The sequence below is a fragment of the Hyperolius riggenbachi genome, chromosome 4 (genome assembly GCF_040937935.1).
Source record: "Hyperolius riggenbachi isolate aHypRig1 chromosome 4, aHypRig1.pri, whole genome shotgun sequence".
In the NCBI taxonomy this organism is placed as follows: Eukaryota; Metazoa; Chordata; class Amphibia; order Anura; family Hyperoliidae; genus Hyperolius; species Hyperolius riggenbachi.
Window position 1 is genome coordinate 298,477,055 of NC_090649.1, and position 16,221 is coordinate 298,493,275.

A 16,221-nucleotide genomic window follows, 5' to 3' on the forward strand; every position below is an offset into this window, starting at 1 on the left:
TGGCTGTACATAGGTGGCGATACATGGTGCCGGACTCTGCCACCAGCTGTTTCTGACGAAGAGCTGCCCCAGCTTCTTTCAGCAACTTCTCTCCTCCTACTACTCTCTGACTCCCCCTCTGAACTGTCCCCCTCTTCATCTCCTCTATTGGGAACATACAGAGGATCCCTATTACCGTCATCATCGTAGTCATCCTGCCCAGCTTCGCTTGCCTCAGACAAATCCAAACTTGCACCATCAGTAGGTCCTTCATCCTCCTGACACGTTACATCCATAGTGTTGCCGCGTAACTCAGACATATTAGCTGGTGGAAATTCATCTGGCTGTAACAACAATGGCTGTGCATCAGTGATTTCAACACTAAATAATTCTTGCGAAGTGTCAAATGCAGCGGAAGTGGTGCTAGTAGTAGCGCTGGTGGCTGAGCAAGATGAGGTGTTCTGTGTCGCTAAATACTCAACCACGTCCTGACAATCTTGGGAGGTGATGGGACGTGCCTTCTTCCGAGCACTGTACTGTGGGCCAGGTCCACACGAAATTACATTTACACAACCTCGCGCAGACCTGCCGGGTGGCCTTCCTCTGGCTCTGGCACTACCTCTTCCTCTACCTGTTTTGTCCATATCGGGTATGCACGGAGTGGTATATCACACTGCGTGCACTCACGTAGGTAGGTGGGTTAACTTAACTGCACAGGTATGCGCACTGATGCGGTGGGTTCACTAAACAGAACAGGTATACAGTGGCGGGTTCACAGAACAGGTATGCAGTGGCAGGTTCACTGAACACAACAGGTATGCAGTGGCGGGTTCACTGAACAGGTATACAGTGGCGGGTCCACTGAACAGAACAGGTATGCAGTGGCGGGTTCACTAAACAGAACAGGTATACAGTGGCGGGTTCACTAAACAGAACAGGTATACAGTGGCGGGTTCACAGAACAGGTATGCAGTGGCAGGTTCACTGAACACAACAGGTATGCAGTGACGGGTTCACTGAACAGGTATACAGTGGCGGGTCCACTGAACAGAACAGGTATGCAGTGGCGGGTTCACTAAACAGAACAGGTATACAGTGGCGGGTTCACTAAACAGAACAGGTATACAGTGGCAGGTTCACAGAACAGGTATGCAGTGGCAGGTTCACTGAACACAACAGGTATGCAGTGGCGGGTTCACTGAACAGGTATACAGTGGCGGGTCTACTGAACAGAACAGGTATGCAGTGGCGGGTTCACTAAACAGAACAGGTATACAGTGGCGGGTTCACTAAACAGAACAGGTATACAGTGGCGGGTTCACAGAACAGGTATGCAGTGGCAGGTTCACTGAACACAACAGGTATGCAGTGGCGGGTTCACTGAACAGGTATACAGTGGCGGGTCCACTGAACAGAACAGGTATGCAGTGGCGGGTTCACTAAACAGAACAGGTATACAGTGGCGGGTTCACTAAACAGAACAGGTATACAGTGGCGGGTTCACAGAACAGGTATGCAGTGGCAGGTTCACTGAACACAACAGGTATGCAGTGGCGGGTTCACTGAACAGGTATACAGTGGCGGGTCCACTGAACAGAACAGGTATGCAGTGGCGGGTTCACTAAACAGAACAGGTATACAGTGGCGGGTTCACTAAACAGAACAGGTATACAGTGGCGGGTTCACAGAACAGGTATGCAGTGGCAGGTTCACTGAACACAACAGGTATGCAGTGGCAGGTTCACTGAACAGGTATACAGTGGCGGGTCCACTGAACAGAACAGGTATGCAGTGGCGGGTTCACTAAACAGAACAGGTATACAGTGGCGGGTTCACTAAACAGAACAGGTATACAGTGGCGGGTTCACAGAACAGGTATGCAGTGGCAGGTTCACTGAACACAACAGGTATGCAGTGGCGGGTTCACTGAACAGGTATACAGTGGCGGGTCCACTGAACAGAACAGGTATGCAGTGGCGGGTTCACTAAACAGAACAGGTATACAGTGGCGGGTTCACTAAACAGAACAGGTATACAGTGGTGGGTTCACTAAACAGAACAGGTATACAGTGGCGGGTTCACAGAACAGGTATGCAGTGGCAGGTTCACTGAACACAACAGGTATGCAGTGGCGGGTTCACTGAACAGGTATGCAGTGGCGGGTTCACTAAACAGAACAGGTATACAGTGGCGGGTTCACTAAACAGAACAGGTATACAGTGGTGGGTTCACTAAACAGAACAGGTATACAGTGGCGGGTTCACAGAACAGGTATGCAGTGGCAGGTTCACTGAACACAACAGGTATGCAGTGGCGGGTTCACTGAACAGGTATACAGTGGCGGGTCCACTGAACAGAACAGGTATGCAGTGGCGGGTTCACTAAACAGAACAGGTATACAGTGGCGGGTTCACTAAACAGAACAGGTATACAGTGGCGGGTTCACAGAACAGGTATGCAGTGGCAGGTTCACTGAACACAACAGGTATGCAGTGGCGGGTTCACTGAACAGGTATACAGTGGCGGGTCCACTGAACAGAACAGGTATGCAGTGGCAGGTTCACTGAACAGGTATGCAGTGGTGGGTTCACAGCACAGGTATGCAGTGGTGGGTTCACAGCACAGGTATGCAGTGGTGGGTTCACAGCACAGGTATGCAGTGGTGGGTTCACAGCACAGGTATGGAGTGGTGGGTTCACAGCACAGGTATGCAGTGGTGGGTTCACAGCACAGGTATGCAGTGGTGGGTTCACAGAACAGGTATGCAGCCAGACAGGAACAAGTTAAGCCTAACTAATCTTTCCCTGAGAGACAGTCTGCAGCAGCTCGCCCTACTCCAACTTCAGGTGTCACTCACTCTCTGGCCCTTCCTACTTCAGCCAGAGAGTGAGTGACACCTGAAGTTGGATGTCACTAACTGATCTGGAGACTATCTCCTGAAGAGGAGAGATAGCTCTCGAGGTCGGGCAAGCCAGGTCGGCAACACACGGACAAATAAAGTACAAAGACATAAGGCTGGTTCGGTATCCAAGACAGGTAGGGTTGGCAACAGATAATCAGATATGCGTGGTACCGAATCAGCGAGCGTGGGGATAGTCAGGAAAGTAATAGGTCATAACAGATATCAACCAATGCCTAGTCTTAGGTGTGAGGTCCGTGGTCTCTACTCCCTGGAACTAGTCTGAAGTATAACAGAATGATAACACAAGTTCCCTAGTCTTGGATGTAAGGTCCGTGGTCTCTACACCCTGGAACTAGTCTGAAGTATAACAGAATGATAACACAAGTTCCCTAGTCTTGGGTGTGAGGTCCATGGTCTCTACACCCTGGAACTAGTCTAAAGTATAACACAATAATAATACAGTAGTAATCTGGCTCAGTGTGAATTCCCAGGTTCTCCTGGTTCAAGCACACTGTTGGATCTGACTAAGGTCTGAGTGCTTCCACGTAGTGTTCGCAACGGCAGACAACTTGTGAGTGTCCAGCCGTAACTATATATAGAGTAGCGCTCTCTGGCGCCACCCCTAAGTGATAAACCAATAGCCACTAGCTCTGAGGTCAGCTGACCAGCCTGGTCAGCTGATCCCCCCCCTTGGCGTATTCCTGAATCTGTGTGAACGAACAGACCCAGCCACACCAGCCGCATGCTGCTGCGTGCAAACCGCCGCACTGGACGCGGAACCAGCCGCCCCGCTATCAGTACATGCGGTGGCTTTTCCGCGTTCACTCCCAGTACCAGACGCATGCCTGCGTGCAAACCGCCACGCTGGACGTGGAATTTACCGCCTTGCTGTCAGCACACACGGCGTTTCCGCGTTCTCTCACACTATCGAAGACATGTCTGTGTTTCATGAGCTGTCTGGAAAAGTTGTGCAGTATGGAGCTTTGTGCTTTGTTACTGCAATGGTCATGTATAAATGGAACCTATAAGTAGCATACAATGGCCATGTGACGATTTGTCATTTGCAGAATATGGTCTGTCACCTTATGCAGTGTGAACATCAAGTCTAAATACATTGGCTGCATGCTTGTTTCAGGTGTGATATTCAGACACTGTTGAAGCGAAAAGGATCATCAGGATAGCCAGACACTATACGTTTCTTAAAAATAAATACATATGGCATCCTTCATATCTCTCCCACTACAGAAGGGCGGTCCAACTCCAGTCCTCGAGGACCATATCCATGCCAGTGTTTAGATTGAGAAATGGCGAGATGTGTTCTACGTGAGGAACCACACCTTTCCTGATTCAGTCCCATCAATTCATTTGAGCTTTTCCAAAAAAAGTGTGATGACCTTCACCCTCAAGGACTGGAGTTGGACAGCCCTACACTGCAAGGTTATTTTAATCAATCCCATTCCAGTTTCCTATAGCCCTTGAAGAATCTGCAAGTGAGGTATCTCCACAATCCAACCACCTTCCTAAGACTATACCATCAGTTTAATATAGCGCTGGCATTAATGTGACATAATAGCTTTCATAATCTAACCTCACGTTTCAGTAAAGCAACCTGATTTAATAAAGCAGAAATAAGTAACATTGTAAACCATATACTATATCAGGATTTCATTAGTATGAATTTACAGAAATTCCTAAGCATTCATGTATTAAAATAAGGAAGACAGTTATATTATTGTAACCAAACTTTCTTTAATAAAATGAAATGTTTTGACAAATAGCTGCTGTTGATACAAGCCTAGCATATTCATAAAGTTTCAATGAGTTTAATCTATCATTTATGTAAATTGGCAAGTGACATAGTTGATTTGAATTTTTTGTGGGCCTTTTTCCAGTGAAACCTTTGCTTGAGGGAATAATTGTGACGCTTCAATACTTTTTTTAAACTAGGAAAATGAAAAATGGTAATTTGCAGCTATTACAGGTAATCACTCTATTTAAGTTTATTTCAATATATCCTCTCCCCATCCAGTGGAGCTAATTATGAGATTAACGCCACAAATATACACAACCTGTTCTGTACACGTTTAAAAACCACATTGCAGAAATATTGAACATCTGCGTCTGCAGTTTATTAGGGATAAATATTCTTTGCTGTCCTCTTCACAGTTTGCGATGATGAATGTACAGGCCTCCTCCTTGATGACTTGGATCAGCTGAACCAGATGGTCATGAGCGTCAATCTTTCTGGCCCACTGCCTCCACCCTACAAAATGCTGATTGGCTTTGAAAATGAGACTCAGGAATTAAAGGTAACTATACAATTTCTGTGTGCAAGCATTCTAGGTAACTGAAATACACTAGATACCTTTTTTGATCTAGTTAACTATCAAATAGATGATGTCTAAGAATAATTCTACAACGTGCTACTTAGTTACATGTAGTATGGATTATAAATAGAACATCTGTAACATGGAAATGAATCTTATATTTTTACTTTCAGTTTAATGACTTAATTTTGAATCACACGGTCACAGTTGTTGTTTGGATCAGGGGCGCCTCTAGGCATAGGCAGTACAGGCCATTGCCTGGAGTGCCATTGGTCCTGGGGGCGCCATGTTGCAGGATTAAGCCACGCCCCCTGGATGAAGCCACGCCCCCTGGTTAAGCCGCACCCCCACTGGTGTTCTATTACTTGCTTCTAATGCATCTGCTTAGCGTAAGTTGCAGGCAACTGCCACAGTGTCCCTCTGTGCCTTGTTCATCCTTCCGCCCCCCCCCCCTTGTGCCTCCTTCTGTCTGTCCCTTTTGTGCCTCCTTCTGTCTCCTTGTGCCATGTCTGACCCCGTTTGTCCTTCTGTCTCCCTTTATGCCTCCTGTCTCCCTTTGTGCCTCCTTCTGTCTCCATTAGCCTCCCTCAGTCCCCTTGTGTGCTTTTTTCTGACCCTCATCGTGCCTTCTTCTGCCCTCTTTGTGCCTCCTCCTGTCCCATGTGTGCCTCATTCACTTCCCCTATGCCTCCTTCTTTACTCCTGTGCTTCTTTTTGTCCCCTATTGTGCCTCTTTCTGCCCCCCTTTGTGCCTCCTTCTGCCCCACTTTGTGCCTCCTTCTGTCCCCCTGTGCCTCCCACTGCCCCCCTGTGTGCCTCCTTCTGCCCCTCATGCCTTCTTCTGTCCCCCTGTACCACCCACTGCCCCCCTGTGTGCCTCCTTCTGTCCTCCTGTGCCTCCTTCTGTCTCATTCTGTCCCGAATTGTTCCTCCTTTTGTTGCCCATTGTGCCTCCTTGCGTCCCCTTTTGTACCACCTTCTGTCCTCCTGTGCCTCCTTCTGTCCTCCTTTGTGTCTCATTCTGCCCCCCACTGTGCCTCCTTTTGTTGCTCATTGTGCCTCCTTGTGTCCCCCTGTGTGCCTCCTTTTGTTCCCTTGTGCCTCTTCTGTCCTCCTTTGTGACGTCTTCTGACCTTCATGCCTCCTTATGTCCCCCTGTGCCTCCCTATGTCGCCCCGTGTTCCTTATTCAGTCCCCCTGTTCCTCCTTCTGTCCCACTTTGTGCCTCATTAAAGTGGAGCCCTGCCTATGTGTATTTTCTGGTGAAATGCTGCCGCATTGTGTATTTTCTGGTGAAACGTTGCCTGCATTGTGTATTTTCTGGTGAAACGCTGCCAGCATTGTGTCATTTCTGGTGGAACGCTGCCGCATTATGATTATTTTCTGGTGAAATGCTTATCTTCATGGGAGGGAGGGGGGGGGGGGGGGCACTACAGGTTTTCTCGCCTGGAGTGACAAAATGGCTAGAGGCGCCCCTGGTTTGGATTCAATACTTTGCCTTGTTAAAGGACACCCGAGGTGACCTGTGACATGATGAGATAGACATGTGTATGTACAGTACCTAGCACACAAATAACTATGCTGGGTTCCTTTTTTTCTTTCTCTGCCTCAGAGTTAAACATCAGGTATGTAAGTGGAAGTTCCTGTCTGAGTTAGGACTAGGTCAGACTATAGTTTGACCTTCACTGATAAGAAGTTATACCTACTGTATAAAACACCTTCCTAGCAGAAAATGGCTTCTGAGAGCAGGACAGAGATAAAAAGGGTCAATAGTTCATAGATTTTAGCAATGGCATACTTCAATGAATGTGCTATTGAGCAAAAACAATAAAACAGTAAAAACTTAAACAGTAGATCTAAACATAAAATAAAACTATGGAATATCTTAAAAAGTCATTTTTAGGAGAAGGAGGATAGATACAGTTGTTTATTTCATTAGTTTATTTTCATCTCGGTTGTCCTTTAAGCTGAAAGAGAAGTAATGACCCTTCAAACTTTTTTGAAATTAAACCTCATTAAAAGACATATATCACTGTTTCTGATGCGTTTTAGACTCTATTTACCTTCCAAGAAACCAAACTAAATATGACAAGGTGTTGGAAAGGTCTTTTGCATAGATAACAACTCTGTTTTTTTAACTCTTGGTGTACTGTAAAACAGAAAAGGACTTCAGAGAATTTTTTACTGGTACCATACATGTATACGTTTAATCACATCATGTTACTTCAGGTATGCTTTAAGATTGAATCTATAAATGTGGCCAAATACGATTCAATATTTTTTAACAGATTAGACAATAGATTTGATTTAAAAAAGAAAATGTGTTTTATGATCAAAAAAAGCTGTGTTTTTAGAGATAGAACGCAGCAGAGGAACAGGAGGTTAGCCATGGCAGGAACGATGTACAGTCCAATGGTCACATAGCTTTGGCCTGCATCAAACTGTGGCAGTGATGCAATTAGGAATGGTCAGAAGTGCCGATTTGTGATTCCAATGGGATTCTGCCTTCCAACAATGCAGATTTCCGATCCCCTGGAATTCAGGGGAAATCTGGATTTCTGATTTCCGACTTCCAATTTTGCCTTCCAACAATGCAGATTTCCGATCCCCTGGAATTCAGGGGAAATCTGAATTTCTGAATTCCGACTTCCAATTTTCCAATTTCTGCAAAAAGATGGGAGGAGGGGGGGTTACCATGTTTGTTAATTATTACGGTAATTGAAATAAGTTGCTTTTTCCGGAAACCAATATATTTTGTGACTGTACGCTATTATAAGTACAATCATGGTACATGTCCAAATTCTCTGATTGGCCTACTACTTTTTATTCGTTCCATGGTATTTCCGAGTCTTATGATTGGCCTAAAATGTCTGTGGTATTCTGATTTCCACATTACACTTCTGCATTCTCTCGAATACTTCTGAGTTTTGTGATTGGCCTAAGATTTCAGAGTTACAGTAATGCAGTATTTTTGTGGAATTAGAATTTCTGCACTCCAATTTCTGATTACCACTACGGAAAGATAATTTCCAAATGGAAACTCGGAAATTAAAATTCTGCAGAAATCGGAAGCTCACCCCTAGCTGCGATAGCTTTTAGATTCAATCCCTGCTAGAATTTGATCTAATACTGGGTGGTGCAATGTGGAAGACCAGGAAACAATGTATATGTCCTACTCTTAAAGCGGAACTGTAAAGTGTTTTTAAACACATTGTTTCACTTACCTGGGGCTTCCCCAAGCCCCCAGCAGCCGTCCTGTCCCGCGCCGGTCCTGCCCGAGCCTCCTTTCTCCCGCCACCGTGCCGTCGTCTTCTAAGTCGACGTCACCGCAGCCCTGCCAAGCATATCTTTTCATTGCGTTCCCCTCTGAAATAGCAGGGGACGCGAAGAAAGGATACACATGGCCAGAGCCGCGTAGGCACAGTGGCCCGGTCGCGAAACCGAAAGTAGCTGGCAGCTTGGGCAGGACCGGCGTGGGACAGGATGGCTGCTGGGGGCTTATGGAAGCCCCAGGTAAGTGAAACAATGTGTTTAAAAACACTTACAGTTCTACTTTAAGGTACACGTAAACAAATCAATTTTCCTTTTTGATTCTAGGTTGATCAAAGTTAGGGTAGGAGCAGTGGTATATCGACCACCCATAGCATTGCAACACTACAGTACGATTGATTTTTAATAGATTCTCTGCTGAAATCTATTGAAAAATGAAAATAAGTGTGCCGTGCATGGGTAACAGGAATCAGTTCCTCTCCAAGTTGATTCCTTTCAGAGAGGAATTGATAATTTTGTAACATTGGGTGGAAGTGTGTGTGTGTTTGTGTGTGTGTGTGTGTGTGTGTATGACCAGCTTAAGGCACAGAAAATTGCTGACATTCAATTAATAAATACTGTAAGTGAGGAGGTACAACATTACAACTTTCTACAAGAACAGATTCATCATCACCTCAAAGGTGGCAATAATTATTCACAAAGAAGCCTGTGATTCACACAAGGGCCACCCCCATTCACTTTATCAGTGGGGAATAAACTGGCACTCAAACAATGATCCCAAGCATGCAGAGATGGGGGCATTTCGTTTTAGCCAAGCTCCGTTAAGCACACATTTATTTGATTAGTAAGGTCTGTCATGCCAGGTTTGAATTACAAATATATTTAGGTTTCATCAGCATAGCAGTGGTATGTCAGACCGTGTTTTTGGATGATTTATCTGAGTGGCAGCATGTATATCCAGTTTAGCCTTCAGTCGTTTTCACTTTATGCATCCGAGCAATGTTCGCCTCCCATTCATTAGCCTATAACTTTATCACTACTTATCACAATGAACTGATCTATATCTTGTTTTTTCCGCCACCAATTAGGCTTTCTTTGGGGGTACATTTTGCTAAGAGCTACCTTACTGTAAATGCATTTTAACAGTAAGAATAAGAAAAAAAATGAGAAAATTCATTATTTGTCAGTTTTCGGCCATTATAGTTTTAAAATAAAACATGCCTCCATAATTAAAACCCATGTATTGTATTTGCCCATATGTCACGGTTATTTCACCATTTAAATTATGTCCCTATCACAATGTATCGCGACAATGTTTTATTTGGAAATAAAAGAGCATTTTTTACGTTTTGCATCCATCACTTATTACAAGCTTATAAAAAAAAAAAATAGAGAGAAATATTTCATCTTTACATAGATATTTAAAAAGTTTAGACCCTTAGGTAAATATTGTTGTTTTTTTTATAGTAATGTTTTTGTTTTGTTTTATTAAACATTTTATGTGGCCATTTTTGGGAGGGTGGGATATAAATAGTGTTTAATTTGAGGAAATTTTTGTGTATTGTAATGTTTTTTTACTGTTACTTGTAGTTTTACTTTTTGGCCACAAGATGGCAATTTGTTTGTTTACATGACGTCACTCTAAGCGTACAATGTACGCTTAGAGGGACAGAGCTTCAGAAAAAGCGTAGCTTCCGAGAGAAGCTGTCTCTTTTTCAGCGGGGGAGAGGAATCAGTGATCGGGCACCATAGCCCGATACATTGATTCCTGGGCTACCGAATCCGTGGCCGGGAGTGCGCGTGCACGCGCGCGATCGGCCGCGGGAGCGCACGGATGCGCACGTGGCCTCCTGGACGTAGGTACTACGTCCTGGAGGCATAAATGGATATGGTGCACTGCAAAGGGGATAGTATTGAGCCATGAGTACACCATATTTTAGTGAAAAAGGGTTGGACAGGAAAGGATCCAAGGAAATGCTTTTTGTTCTGCCAGCCAAGAAGGAGTTGAACCACTGGAAGTCTAAGCCATCTATGCCACAGTACTCTTGTAGCCTGTTAAGCAAAACTTCATGGTTAAGTATGTCAAAAGCCGCTGAGAGGTCAAACAAAATCAGGATGGAACACTGCCTATGTCTCTTGTCATGAGCAGCATGGGTGAGCGTTGTTTCACAGCTGTGATGTTTTTTGAAGCCACATAGAGGGTCAAAAATGTTGTTTCTTGAGAGCCTGGCTTCAAGTTGGAGAAAGGCAGCCTTTTCAATAACTTTCCCCAGAAAGGGGAAGTTGGAGACAGCTCTGTAGCTGCTCATAGCATCTGGGTCTAAGGATGGTTTCTTGAGTAGCAATCTGATGATTTCTTCTTGGTTAGTTAATAGGACAGCACATTCTTCTATCTCCTGTGACCAGAGATTTTACGCAAATTCAGAAGACACGTTTTACTCTTTCTCATTACATCTGTACATGTCTTACCTAACTGGGCATATTCTTGGCACATTTTTTATTTCATTTTTTTTTTTTAAAGAGAATCATATACTTATTACCTTGCATCAGTCAATAATCATTCTAACACTGCATGTCAAATAATTACTCATTTTACATTATATAATACTTTCACGCACACCCTGATTAGGCCAAGAAATATCTCGGACATTAAACAAAACTCCTCAACGCCCTTAAAGGGACTCGGAGGTCAAATAAATAACAAAATTTATACATACCTGGGGCTTCCTCCAGCCCCATCCGCTCGGCTCGGATCGCTCCCACGCCGCAGTCCTCCACTGCTCGCACTTCCGTCAGTCGGCTCCAGCCTCCAGTCTATGCAGGAGGAGAAGTGCGCCCTCTATGTATCTCTCCAGCGCTGCTGGAGAGATGCGCAAACAGCGCACTTCTCCTGCATAGACTGGAGCCGACTGATGTAAGTGACAGGACCCAGTTCCCGAAGCTGAGGGCAGCGGAAGAGCGAATGGAACTGGAAGAAGCCCCAGGTATGTATATATATATTTTTTTACTTATTTCAGATCTGGTACACTTTAAATCAAATGTCAGAATTTAATTTTAAAAAATTAAGGGGGGGAGGGGGTATCTAGTTTTCGTATAGCATTGTGTCAACACAGTAAATATCCCTGGCTTCAAGAATGGCTGTATTCCATGATCCAACCTTTAAATGATTCTGATGGGATTGTTGAACTTTTGATTTATACAAGGTTATTTATTATGGCATTCACATAATGTTTTATTTAAAGAAAACCTGTACTGAAAATAAAAGTCAAAATAAGCATACACAAGTCATACTTACCTTCCATGTAGTCTACTCCTCAGTGTCTTTCTCCTCTCCCGTGTCCTATTTGTTCACTATGATCAAGGGAATTTTCCATCCTCCATTTTGAAAATAGCCATTACCCATAACAGCTTTCTGGTCAGCACACAGTTAAACTGTAACATCGCCCACTTGAGCCATACGGAAACATGGACATTACCTGGTACATCCGTTTTCCTCTCAGCTATAACTGACAGCAACTGATATTTTACTGACAGCAACTGATATATTTCAGATCTGACAAAATATTGTCAGAACTGGATGGGATTATTGTCAGAAATAAATGGTGAGCTTCTGAGAGGAACTGATGGCAAGGTAACTATGTAATGTTCATTTAAAGTTACCTCATGTGTTTATTTTAAATATTTTTACTCAGTACAGGTTCTCTTTAAGTTAAAATTAAATTGGGCAAGTTGAGAAACTCTGTTATTTCAATGGGAATTACATTTAAAAAACAATTTAAAAAATCCATGACATTTTTGCTCATAACTTTGGGTTTAATTTTAGATTTGAGTTGTAATGCTGAATGTGGCTAATGTCAGTATTTCTGAGAATGGCCGTCAGTTTTGATGACCTCTAACTGAAGAAGAACTGGTTCAAGTATGACCAGCATTACATTCAGCTGATACTGACCATGCAAATAGCTGCAGGTATTTCAAGTGGCAATGCTAACATTAGCAAGGCTCTCCATTTTTAAGTCAGTTGTGTTTGTGAAGAGTACTTCCAGTGTAAAATAGAGAGCCTGCAATGTAAGGCTCTCTATTATTTCTGCAAAGATGGGCAGGTGGTATAGTTAATTACTCACTCTCTGGCCCGTAATTCATTAATGACAGAAACTCCACCCCTCCATCTATAAGACTGCCACACCTATGTTTCCCATAAGCCTGCCAAAGCTCTGTGGCCACCTCCACCTGCTTGCTATGGCCCACACCCAGCTCGGCAGCCACCAAATTGGCTCGGCAGAAGACTTTAGAAAAAAAGCAGCCACAGTGGCTTTGCTGAGGAGGGGAGTTTGAGTTTATGTCATTAATGAATTACAGGCGAGTGGGAGAGTAATTCATCTTATCACCCAACAATCCTGTCAGCAATAATAATGAGCCTTACATTGTAGGCTCTCTATTTTACTCTAGAAGTACCAGTGTAGTGCAGAATAAGGCTCTAAAAAGTGTTGAACGTTTTATTCTTTATATTAAACGGGAAGAAGAATGTCCTGTGTGGCAAGTGTGTAATGTGATTGAGTCCAAGATGCTACAGTCTAACATTATTTGTCATACCATATTTACTATGCTGATAACAGTAGTTGTTATAGATCTCCTTACAGCTTAAACTGAAATGCATACATTTGTTTGGCATAACATTTTGCTGACAATAGAAGCTTTTACCGAGCCGCAAACAAATATTTGCATGGTTAGTGAGCCAAGTATCAGTATTAATGACATGAAGCTGTGTGCAGTCAGGATTGCAATCTGGCATCAAGGGCTTGTCCCCTAGACGAAACAATTTGTCACACTGGGTCAGTTTTCTTCCTCGCTAAATAGATTTTAAAAGCATAGATGACACTAAGAAGATAAATGATTGTCAAGACCTATTTATCACAGAGGAGTAAATGAAATGTGCATATTTTGTTTTCAAATTGTAGACATTTAAAAATGTCTCTAGGCTTAACACTTCTTTTATATGCCTGCTGCATGGAAGGTGAAGTATTTCTGAATTAACAAATAAAAAAAGGTATATTTATTTATATGTTATGATAATGAAATTATACCTGAACTTTGGAATTTTAATGAGGAACCGTCCGTAACCAAGGATTAAACTTCATCCCAATCAGCAGCTGATACTTAATTTCCTTTAAGAAATCTTTACCTTTGTTTGAACAGATCATCGGGGGGTCTGTGTGGCTGATATTGTGGTGAAACCCCTCCCACAGTGTGATGTCAGCACCAAGGTCCTGACATCACACTGTGGAAGCCTTGCTGCCTTGTGGGAGATAACAGCTGTTTTCAGCTGCCAAAAAAAGCATCTCCTTCCACTGACATCAACTGCCAGCAGTAAAGATGTCGCCTTCTGATGAATGTCTGAATGTAAATTAGGGAGAGGAAAGATTTTACAATGGGTAAACACTGAGGCCTGGAACCCACTGAAATCCGCAAACGCAAAACGCAACCGCTAGCGTTTTGCATGAGCGGTTTGCAAGCGGATTCATGCGAGTTTTCGGTCGCGTTTTGCAACAGTGTATTTCTTTCCTCAGCGGTTGTGTAGCGTTTTGCGTTTCGCGTTTTTATCTTGATTGGTCCTGTGAATTATTTTTAATTTTGTTACAGTGTGCTGAACCGCAAAACGCTAGCAAAACCGCTCAGTTTAGGTTTTGCTAAGCGTTTCTGCTAGCGTTTCAATACTTTACATTGAAGCGCTAACGCTCCCAAAATGCTGCAGGTCCTGCATTTGCATTTCTTGGAAACGCAAACGCTCCTGTGGAAGTTGCCCCATCCATTAACATCAGCTGAGCGTTTTGGCAAAACGCTAGCGTATCGCAGCGCTGCCAAAATGCTAAAAAAAACGCTCTTGTGGGTTCCAGCCCTGACTAAATCATTTATAATTATTGTAAAACTTAAGCACTTTTTTCATTAAGTAATTTTCACTGCAGTTCCTCTGTATGTACATGTTGTGCCACCCATCTCCTTGCCTCATGCAGTAAATATTAGCTGGGATGTTGCATATAAAGCCGGGATGTTGCGTATAGAAAGGAATTTAAGTATATTTTTATTTGTGGATGAAGAGCGATCACATGATGTTTCCCCTCTTTCTGCCCCTCTCTCCCATGCTGGGAAGGAGCACTGTGCTTTCTGCAAATGATGCGGAGATCACAGTGCACTACAGGAGGGCGAGTGCCCCAGACTGCCAGGAAAAATGGACTTTACCTCACATTCAGAGCCAGAAGGAAAATTATACTGTGATTTTTCTTTTATGTACAGCATCCCCCCAAGCATTTGTAGAGAAGGGTTGAAAAAAAGCAAACATCTAAAATCCTGGAATTTAACTTTTTCAAGGTTGCTATTTAGGTTTTCATAATCAATTCAATAATTAAGAATTGGTAAAGGGGGGAGCTAAAGACATCAAAGCATATTCTGTGAATGAATAATGTTCTCCAGGAAATGCTGTTATTTTTCCAGTGCTAGAGACTATACGCTGTCCTTTGCTAGAGTTCCTCCCTATCTCTTATAGTGCTCCAAATATGAGTGGTATTAGTAGTAATAAAAGATGTGCTCTCCTGCTACTGCTGCTGTAATGAGACAATGATGTTTTAAGACATAACAGGAATCTGTCCCTGAAAGACCATTATACATATAATGCCTTATAAATATAAAGCCTTCCACCCCCTTCCTCTTATTGTGCTATCTAATGTAAAAAGTGCAGACATATGTCTGTTATGTTTTGAGCTTGGGTAAAATTTCAGACAGCTTTATTACCTGGCATCTGGTCACATAATGCTCTCTGATCTGCTCTCCCTGTGTGTATTCCCAGCATCTGTATAGTATTAACCCATCACAACACAGCCCACCTCTCTCAGAGAGAACATTAGAGTTTGTGCCATTCTACTTCTGCTAGGTGTATTAAGGGAAACCAAAGTCTTCCAACTAAAGTCCATAGCGAATAGATTTCTCACTATTTAGTCTGAAAATGTTAATACCATTTATTTTACTAGCAGTACAGCCCTTTTTTTCTGAGCACTAATGATAGCGGGAGTCATGCTCAGTATCTGTGTGAGGTAGAGATCAAAGCAGACCTGAGGGAGGTATTGCAGTCTGAGGACAATAAGAACTTTTACTACAAAGGGAGGATGGTGGGGGAAAACAGAGTCTGTCTCACATCTATATCTTTCTGATGCTGACTGCAGCCTTTGTTGTGATCAGCTTTAAAATGACTATAAAATAGCTTTGGAACATGTATACAACAGAAATATATGTCTATAGTTTTATAGACATAAATATATGCCTCACTTCCTCTTGTATACACTAGTTGCAGGAATGTGTAGGTGATGGACTTATACCAAACTGCCACCCTGTTCCCTAGTAAACATTTCCATTGCAACTCTTGCCTTTTATTGTGTAATGGGAAAATGCAGTTGTCCGTGCTGTAGGCAGAGCTTTTGCATTGTTTTAACTACCTGCTTTATAAAGCCAACATAATATAAACATGTAAGGGGGTGGGGTTAGTGTGAAGGGGTTCGGAGGAAAGTGGAGCCCTTCCTATTGGGAGGAGTGGCAAAGCTTTAAAATAGTGTAAACAGGATATTAGTAAAAGATCTAAACTAAATCAATTTACATTTGATTTAGTGCTTGATCTCTTCATTTTAAACGACATTAGCTAAGCAAAGCTGCCTCCTTCTGTTATGATCAACCAACAATGAGTATGCTAATGACAGACCC

The 16,221-nt window shown here is 43.2% G+C and overlaps 1 protein-coding gene across 12 annotated transcripts in view; it reads left to right on the plus strand.

Annotated features, from left to right (window-relative positions):
* LAMA2 (laminin subunit alpha 2) overlaps positions 1 to 16,221 on the plus strand; it is a 1,150,433-nt gene that overhangs the window by 785,043 nt on the left and 349,169 nt on the right. For all 12 annotated transcript variants that reach the window (XM_068231524.1, XM_068231529.1, XM_068231525.1 and 9 more), the window contains one exon: positions 5,048 to 5,190. In XM_068231524.1, coding sequence (XP_068087625.1) covers positions 5,048 to 5,190 — 143 coding nt within the window. The remainder of the gene's footprint in view (positions 1 to 5,047; positions 5,191 to 16,221) is intronic.